The sequence below is a fragment of the Cajanus cajan genome, chromosome 7, assembly GCF_000230855.2.
Source record: "Cajanus cajan strain Asha chromosome 7, NIPB_CcT2T_4, whole genome shotgun sequence".
NCBI classification, from domain to species: domain Eukaryota; kingdom Viridiplantae; phylum Streptophyta; class Magnoliopsida; order Fabales; family Fabaceae; genus Cajanus; species Cajanus cajan.
The window spans coordinates 53,240,616-53,250,762 of NC_138523.1; the positions used below are offsets into that span (position 1 = coordinate 53,240,616).

The 10,147-nt window shown below is 31.0% G+C and overlaps 1 protein-coding gene across 2 annotated transcripts; it reads right to left on the reverse strand.

Moving 5' to 3' along the window:
* Positions 1-3,144: 3,144 nt before the first annotated feature.
* Positions 3,145-6,582, reverse strand: SPPL1 (SIGNAL PEPTIDE PEPTIDASE-LIKE 1). 2 transcript variants are annotated; one of them, XM_020353553.3, is made up of 4 exons: positions 6,436-6,582; positions 5,075-6,000; positions 4,172-4,372; positions 3,145-3,372 (listed from the first exon to the last, which is right to left on the reverse strand). In XM_020353553.3, the coding sequence occupies exons 2-4, from the start codon at positions 5,870-5,872 to the stop codon at positions 3,256-3,258; spliced, it is 1,116 nt and encodes a 371-aa protein (XP_020209142.1). In that variant the 5' UTR covers positions 5,873-6,000; positions 6,436-6,582; the 3' UTR covers positions 3,145-3,255. The 2 variants fall into 2 exon arrangements, with proteins under 2 accessions (XP_020209142.1, XP_082916203.1); XM_083060077.1 differs by lacking the exons at positions 3,145-3,372; positions 4,172-4,372 and adding an exon at positions 4,619-4,773.
* Positions 6,583-10,147: the final 3,565 nt, after the last annotated feature.

The window sequence follows — 10,147 nt, forward strand, 5'->3', positions numbered from 1 at the left end:
ATAAATTGAGGTGGTAATCTTTGATAGCGAAGCAATATAATTGGTGCAGGTCATACTATCTTTTTTTATATATATATATAAATGACGTGCATATATAGATATGTAGTACACGTTTAATAAAAAGTATTGATACATTGCGATCCTTGATAACGTTTGATATTAGTTTTATATACAAATTGGGATGATATTAGTTTTATTAATAATTAGATTTTGTACTAAATACAAATATTTATCAGATTTTATCAATTTTTTCTAGACATCGATCAAATCAGCTAAAAAAAAAAATTGAATCTTAATTCATCTGATTAGTTTACGAAACTCATGTTACCTCTCGACATTTGGTCAAGAGATATAATTTGTAACATAAGCAAGTTGTTAGACATTTAACATTGTAGAATGCTAACAAAACGTCGTACAAACCCTACAACAAACATAGGATAGGACGAGGCATTCAAAACATACGTAAGGTGCGGAAAGAGACAAATGAAAAAGGGATGTATGTCACAAATTGGTGTATTAAACCAATTATAACAATTTTTCTCCAACCATATCTAACGTTGTGTTTGGTAAAATTAGAAGAAACAAAATGAAAATGAAGCAAAAATTTAAAACTAGAGTCGTTTGATTGAGTAAATTAATGTGAAAAGAAATTTAAAAAAAAAAAGTGAATCTCACTTTTAAAAATTTCATGTTGAAGAAATACCAAAGAAATGAAGACAACTAAAACATTCAATCGGTTATATATGTTTTAATAATTGATTAGATTTATTTCTTATATGTGAAATAATTTGTTTTTTATTTAGTCGATTAAATAAGAAGAAGAGAATATTTAAATTACTATAAAAAATGATTTTATGACTCTATTAAATCTTTAAAAATATATTAAAAATTGGTAGATATAATTTTCATGATAGTTCATATTTAGGAGGAAAAAAAGAGAAAAATATAGATGTAATTAATATATATAATGTGATAGAAAGTGATATAATTTTTTTATAAGTATTAATAAAATATTTACGGTGTTATCAATATTTACATATAGATGTAATTTTATTGTATTTTTTTATTTTTGGCCCTCAAGCCAAATATCTGACTTCGCACCCCTGCTTATTTCCTCTCCCTTGCTAGAGAATTAAAATAAATCGGAGGGATGAGAATTTTATACTAATTAAACTAAGTTGTTCGTGATTTTATTTTATTATTTTACAGATATAATAGTAAGATATCTCTTTTCTCTGTGTTTTTTTTTCCTTGTAAACCTAACACACTTTACCTCTCCTCCACTCAGTTTCTAATAAAATATCTCTTCTTCATTTTCAACCAAATAGTACATAAAATTATGATTATATATATATATATATATATATATATATATATGGAAAAGAATATAAGAGACAGATGGAGATCGAAGTAATTAAGGATAATGTTTTTTTTATCAATAATCAATCAATTATTACCACTAAGGCTAATCTTTCTAAAATGGATGAGAAAATTATAGCAGTTATTAGTTGACAATATATACACTCTTCTCTACTTATCATGAGTATTAAGAGAATAATGGCATTACTCTTATGTCTGAGATTTTCTTTTCAGAATACGTTGTCCTTATCATTACTGTTTAAAATAAGTTTTTATTGTGTAAAAAGTAAAAACACATGTCGTTAGGATAGTCTTGCTTTTAATTAGCAAAGCAACTTGGTTCCTCCTATTTTGCCATTTCCAAATGTAAGAAAAATAACCCACGCATGTGTTCCCAAAATAATTTGATGGAACACAAACTAAAAATTGACAGACCAACCAATCCACAATTGATATAAACAATGGTGCCATAAAGCACAATTATTTTCTACAAATAATCCCAAATCTCTTAGTCGGAATCTCTTTCATGGGCCCTAAAAAATAATCATAGGTCCAATTATAATTGTTTTGTTTCTTTTCCATCACATGACATTGTCATGTTTTCATGTTTCTTATTAACATCCAAATCCTTGATGCCCACATGGTTAGACCAATACAAGCACCTTATGGCATACAGATTAAGAGAATGATCTATTTTTTTGGACATGTCATGTAATATTTTATCTAGAGAACTTCGTGATTGCTAGACGAATGGGAAATTCTTATTTATCTCAAATTGAATAGTAATAAACTAAGAACCCAAATTCCTCCTTCAATAGGTCCTTTATTTGATCTTGCAGTATTTTATTATTTTCATGACAACAACTTCTCAGAAAATATACCTTTATCATTGCTAAATTGCATAAAGATTGACTGTCTTCAATCTAGAGAACAACACATTTTCAGGAACTGCTCCAGAGGCATAAAATTGAAGTTATGCAATTGATATCCTATCAATTTAGTATTGATATTTATTTCATAACAGATATGCCAGCTTTCTTCTCTCATTGTTGTTGACCTAGTGGATAAAAGGAACTAACATGCCCAACATAGTTCATTGAGACTGCTACATTGGTGCTTTTTTCTGTTTAGAAAAGGGATTAATCTTTTATCATTGTACCTTTTAAGACACTCTTGAGACTACCGAGATCAATTCCAAAATAATTGCATGTATAATATGATAAATATTAGTAACATTGTAAAACACTCTTTTAAACATTTTCATTAGTTGCAATTTATTAAAAAAAACACAAAATATGATAAATTTCATCATATTTAATTATTACTAAACTTGTAATTTTCAATAAATTATAACTAATAAAAACGAATTTGTTAAAAAACTGTATCGAAAAATGTTGCTAACATTTCTCATATAATGTTATTATTATATCAAATCAAGACAAATCATGTCTTAGTGAAAATAAAAGTTAGATGTACTCAGGCTTGCCAGGATCAAGGTATATCTCCCATTCTCAAGTCAGTGAAGGTAATAAAAAAGTTGAGTGATGAAAAAAATTGAAAAATGATGCATACTTAGGATGGGATTATTCTAGGTATATAGACCATCAATTTTTCACGCAGGACAGTAGAACCCTCTTAATAACGGAATGATACGTTCATTTTGTTTACTTCATTCCGGTTAGATTTTATCAAATATTTTGAGGGTGCTAATATTATCCCTAAGCACTTCTTATAAACCTCTTTCCATCAATTTATGTATGATGTATAAATAGAAAACATTAAGAATTAAGACAGAAAAATGAAGATTTAACGTAAATTTTCTTGACGAGTCTGACGATTAAGGATTCTCAGTGAATTTACAACTATCTGTTTGGCTATAAACCACCAGTCACTAGACTAAACTTCTATTTCGCGATCCTTATCATTGAGATTTGGCGTGTTTCCTTCCCACAACTCAAATAGCTCCCTTTTCATCCAAGAGATCACGATTACAGGTCCCAGAGTAGAAGGCACCTACATAAACCAACAAAAAATAATATTGTAACAAGTGAAACCAAACAGTATTTTTTTTTCGAATCAGCATACCACATTAAATACTTAAACACCTAATCACGAAATCAGGTGTACCAGAGTTTGAAAGAGTAATTTATAAATTAAATTAATTATATATTAAAACTTAAGAGTGCAACTAACAATCATCGGAATCAGAAAAAATGGATTGGTTATCGCAGTTTGAAATTCAGCAAGAAAATTAAATTAGAAAAATATTCAGATAAACATGAATATAATATAGCATGTAGTTATAAATTGGACCAACAGAAAGTGAAAGTTGTTTTAACAGGTGATAAAGTTGAACCCTAGAAAACAGATGACAAAGTAATTGCATAGTAGGAACACAAGCCACTTTTACAAGAGGACCAAGGGTTTTACACAAAGGTCATCAATATCATAAACTTACATAGGAGTCAGCTTTTATGATCCATGGAAAGGCCAATGGCACTTCACATGGATCATGGACGGAAAAACAATGTCCAGTTTGGATCTATTTAACGTAACCCAATAAAATCATAAACTCAAGTCAAACTCATATGTTCAGTTGGAAATTTTGAATTTCTAGATGGCAATTCTTCAAGTCGATATACTGGACATATAGACTGGAAAAAAAAATAACAAAGTTGAGAAATCATGCAAGATTAAAAGAGACTGGAGATTGTTCTTCCATCCATTATGTTGTATAAAGGTTGGAAGGAGTAAAGGTAGCAATGAAGCCAGCATTGTGATATGTGACAAGAAAGAGAATAAACAGAAGTACCAGATATAGAAGTGCAGGTTGAGGTGAGTGAGTCAAGACACCAGCAGCCAAAGCAGCTACCAAGCCTATGGCATACCCAGGTAGTGCATACCATATGTATTTGTGCCCCTTTGAGGAATGTAACTCCAAGAGATTTACTGTATCCCTACTCTTGCGATAATCAAACCAGAGGACTAAAGCCAGGAGCATGCCTGGGATAGCCTACAAAGAGATGAGCAGAAATTATGAAACAACCAACACACAAATTTTGAAGAAACAAGGCTTTAACAACTTATTAAAATCTTCGTTAGTCTAGGTTGACATGAAATATAATGATATTATAAACACAGTAATTGATTCAGTGAATCCAACATGTTGCACCAGAGCACACAGAGAGCATTGATCATATTTATCCAATGTAATAACTTCATAACTCCGACAACATAACTTTCATTCAAATCAAATCACCTTGCAGCACAAGAACCCTTTCAAAATTCGATCCAATATATACAGATGCAGGGGAAGAGGGAGAAAATGGGAGGGGAAGCAACTGCAGGAAATTGAACAAGGACTATCTCCTTTTCTTTTTTATTCTCTTGCATAAAATACAGCAATAAGTTTCCCTGTGAAGGAATTCAAAATTATAATCATAAAAAATATCAATCCACATAACCTACATAAAACTTAGCAAGGCATGATCCAGCAGGAAAACAAAAGAAAGAAGTGCACAGCATTTCACATTCACACAAACAATTTAAATCAAGTAACATGCAGCCTTCCATATTTCCCATGATTTTACACAGTAAATCCAACACAACATACTACTTCATGTGACAGTAGCCAAATAAAACGACAAAGTGCTTAGAAACAGTTAAGGTCATATTGTCATATAGTAAGTGAACTTATAGAGTATGAATGTCATACCATGTCTCCCAAACCAAGCATCATGAAGTCTGTCGCATTCTCTCCGGGAACAACACCACCCAACAAATTTCTTGGAAAAACAATCTTTACAGGCAACTCTAATTTCTTAGTTATCAGTTGCAACCCAGGAAGACTTAAACTATTAGCAACAGTGTGCACAGGATTTGATGCTTGCTGTGTTGCCACTGATACCATGACATTTGCGCCAAAAAATCTCTCAGAGAAGAAAACCCAAAAAATGTCGTACAAGAACAGACAAAAAAGGAGCATTGCACAAATCTTGATGTTTGGAAGACGCACGTGGCTTACAAATGCAATGCATATAGATATGCCTAACAAATTGTTCAGTATCCAATGACCAGAAACAAGCCAAGCAGCCACTATGAAAGAGCAGGCTAGCAGTAGCAATGCTTGGATTCGTGTAAAAGATTTCGAGCAACAGCGTGAAACAAATGGATCAGCTAACCCAAACTGTGCCTTCAAATGGGCAACATAAGGAAACAAGCAGAAGAAAAGAGAGGATGCAGACGCAACGGCAGTGAATGCAGTGAGAAGCTGCGAGACAGAAGAGAACAGGTAGAACATCAAAAGCAAGCTAAAAGAGCTCATCACTGGGATCATCAATGCTTGTGACCTATCCAATGTAATGGATGCTTCCGACAAGTCACGATTACGCTCCATTTCTTTCCCGTAATTTAGAGCTCGAAATGCAGATCCAAATGTCACAGCCACAGCTGTAGTGATAAGTGTCACAGGTGCAGGCTCCAGCAAATACAAAAGTTTCCAAAGGGATTCCATCTTAATAGAGACACAACTATCTCAAGCCCACTTTCATGCATACACAACTTAACACCTATGACTTTGCAACCAAAGTTGCACAGTTTTAATTTTGAAGACAAAAACCTATGCAGTTAAAACCGTGCAACCTGCATATAGCAAATGAATAAGCACATGTAAGCATTTTCATTAAAATAAATAAATAAAACTTCAACTTTTCTCGGAGGTCTACCCACTGTAGGATGATATCATCCATCTAAAGCTAACAAACCCATCAGAACATGTTCACATTATTGTCTTATTTACCCTAAATCGAAGCTCGATAATTTCCTTCTTCTATTGTACCCCAAAATCCAATCATCCCCTTATTTTCTTTCTCGCGATCAATCGATTAGCCCAAGAAATGAAGAAACAACGCGCACTACCACCCACCCACATCGCAAAAGTCAAAATCTTTGAATCGGATAAAAAAAAGTTTTGCACAAAGCCGATGATCAAAAGCCACCCCGGAGATTGAAGCGAAGTGTGTTATGGAAGAAGGAATAAAGGGAATCGGAAAATTAGGGTTTAGGAGAAGGACTAACCTTGGACTTTTGCAGAGGTTAGAGAGACCCTTTGCTTTCTGTGCGCTCAACGAGGATACCACCCATTTCTCCCGAGTGATGTGAATGTCGATCTATCCATAATTCCATTTTCAACCCTTTATTTTCAGTTATTTATTTACCAGGGTTACCCTCCATTTAGTGTACTACACTCCTAAACACTCACTAAACAAATAAAATTATATAATAGGTTTAAACACATTTTTGTTTCTCAACGATCAAGTATACTACTTGTATGATAATTTTAGTCTATCAACTATAATATTTATGTAATTTTGATCACTAAATTTTTAATTAAATAATTTTAATTTTAAGTATTATAATTATATAATTTTTATCTATTAAGTATTATAGATTTTTAGTTTATAATTTTGTTTAAATTTTTAATCTCTTAAACACATTTGGAGTTGTGTTGTAGATTGTTCAAAGTTTTCTTCTTTTCCTCCCTTGATTCACTTCAATTCTGAGGTAAGGGAAATTAGATTTTTGAGTTGTTAAATTGTTGGATTGTTGGTAAATTGATTTTTTTTTTAATGTTTGAGATGTTAAACGGTGCAATCACATGGTGAAATTGCATGATTTTGATCCTTGTAGTTGAACTTTAGGTTTTGGGTTCATGAAGGTGAATTTGATTACTTGTGGTGATTTCTGATTGCATGTTGAATTTCTTGTTGAAAATGAATTGCTTGAGTAGGAACAACATATTGTGTTGCATGTCTAGTTTTGGTCAAGATTCAAGTGGATTGAGCAAAATTTGTGATCTATATAAGTGCAAAACTCACGTGGTGCCAAACACACCTTCATGGTGTTGAACGTAGTTCCAATCATAAGCATATGTCTCGATTCACATTAAACATATGATCAGTAGGACCAAATGTAAAGAGAGAGACTCATCTTAGGTTGAAATGACATCAGACATGGTTTGAATAGTGTTGGACGTGAGGGCACTAGAAGATCTCTAACTTGGTGACATCGAGCACCTAGTGAGTGGTGCCCAACGTGACTAAGTAAGAACTCTCTACCTAGACCACGTCAAAGACCAATATGGTAATGTTGGACGTGAGTCAAGTAGAGACTTTCTGCATGGAATGAGACCAGGCATTAGGTCCTAGGAGCCTTTACCTTGTCCACATTGGGCACAAGTTGTGTAATGTTAAGTATGGCAGAGAACTTCTTAACTTGATGCATTGGATGTAATACCCCTGATATATTACTGATATAATTGTTTAATTATTTTTTATTTTTATTTATTGAGATTATTTTTTATAATTGTGTTAATTAATTAAATAGATTTTATAATATATTTTAAAGACTTTTAATAATTATAGATGTTCTTAATTAAATAATAAATATATTTAAAATTATTTTATATCATATTTAATAGATAAATATGTGTTTTTTTTCATTTTAATATATATATATATATATGATATATTATAAGGTTTTTATAATTAATTTATTTATTTATTTTATTAAGTGAGGGAAGAGTTTTGTAAATGGGATTAAAATGTCTAACTATTAGGTTAAAAGGAAGTTGAATTTTAAAAAGTGAGATTTCTAAATAGTTGTATTTTATGCTTCTCATTCTTTTGTATGAAAGGGGTTTTCCCAATTATATGTCTTTGTCCTTACTACGATTCTTTAATGTTCTATTTGATGTTATTGATAAGAATGTATATTCAATTTAGTATTTGATTAGATAAATGTGGATTTTGCATTGTTCGTGAGAATCCTAAGAGAATATATTGGTAATTGTATGAGGAGATTAATAGAGTTTGAAATTATGTGTAATTTGTGCCCTTTAAAGTGTAACATAACCTTTGGATTGCTTTTACCAATTGGCTTTGGGTTCAAGGTGTTAGGGAACGATGTAGGAAATGTTAAAAACCCATGAATAGTACAATTTCGTGTTAGGGACTGTCATATCTCACTCCAAGCAACCTTATACTCGCTCTAAGCGAATTATCTCGCTTTGAACTACCTCAGGCTCACTCAAGTGAGTCCTGATAGAGAGCTTTGGATGGCACTTGCTCCAAGCAAGCTTTATCTCGTTCAACACTCGCTATGAGCAAGCTGATATGGCTTAAGCGAAATAATGACTTACTTAAGTTGGTAGATGGCATAATTTGCTTTTGTGGATTTCATGAAAGTTGTATCCTTGGATATTAGCTTTCAAATGTTGTTGGAATCATCTAAAGTAGAAGTTTAGAACTCAAAATATGATCAAATTAGTGAATAAATGTCAAATTATCATATTTAGATTGAAATGTTGCATTTTTCTAAATTTTAAAATAGTAAATGACACAATTAGCTTGTGAGGTCAACATAAAAATTGTAGATAATTGTCTTATCTTTCTAAAAAAAATTAATAGTAACTTAATAACATATATATATCTTTAGATAAGGTATTTGGATCACATGATGTCTCAAAAGATTAAGTTATATATTTTACGTCGTAAGCCATGGTTATTTTGTGTTTGTCTCTATTGTATGTTTTTGTAGGTGGTTTATATACTGAGGTTGAAGATGTTACTAGTGAAAACTAATCCTTACAGTTGGATTTATACTCTGATAGGATATGATATAAATACTTAATTATGATTTTTTTTTTGTGTTGTTATGTTTTAAGAAAATTATTTGTTTTCATCATAATTTCAGTTGGATTTCAATTGACTTTTGTTTAAGTCTAAATGTAATACTTTTTATGTTGAACACAATAGATTTTCATTATGACAAACTTCTTGATTCAATTTTATTTATTTATAGTATTATGGAATGTTTTAAGAGAATTTTTCATTTTCATTGTAACTCCAGTTGAATTCCAATCAACTTTTGTTTAAGTTAGAATGTGATACTTTTTATGTTGAACACTATGAATTTTCATTATGATAAACTTCTTGGTTCAATTTTATTTATTTAAAGTATTATGATATGCGAGATAGAGAGTGTCACAAATGATATTAGGTGAGTGGTGTTGAACACCGATTATTTGATAAAAAACATATATATATATATATATATATATATATATATATATATATATATATAAAATAATCACATAATAAAGTCGAGTTATACTAATTATAAATGACCAATCCAAGAAAGATAATTATAAGATACATCCTATATGGGATAAGTGGTATAGTTGGATCAACTTGTCTATGGTGTTACCGGAGAATCCAAAAATTCATTTTGCACAGCACGTTGTTTCTTTTTATGAAGAACGTGAATACCAAGGCATGGACTGCATTGTGGTTTGCCTTTGATTGGTGTATTAAGAAAGCAAAAAACAACCATATTTTTAGAAATGTCAATGTTGATGTATGCTCAAATTTGCAGGACATAAACTTTATGAGTTGGAAGTGGATGCTTTTTAGATGGATAAAGAGACCATATTTTCATACGCTCATGGTCTGGTTATATGCAAGCATGTATATTGTAACAATATTATGATAGAAGTCTTGTAAACAAGTAGTTAATTTATATTTATTTAGACATGAAAATAGAATTTACAAATAGTTTATACTTTTAGGGCGAGGGTTGTACATGGATATGAACACATCCTGTGTATTTAATTTTATTAATACAACTTTCTTTTGCTGACCAAAAATAAAAACTCGTAAAGTTGAAGATGCAAAATATTCATGCACCAAATTGAAAGGGTAATAAGAAAAAATTAAAAAAAAATCTTAAT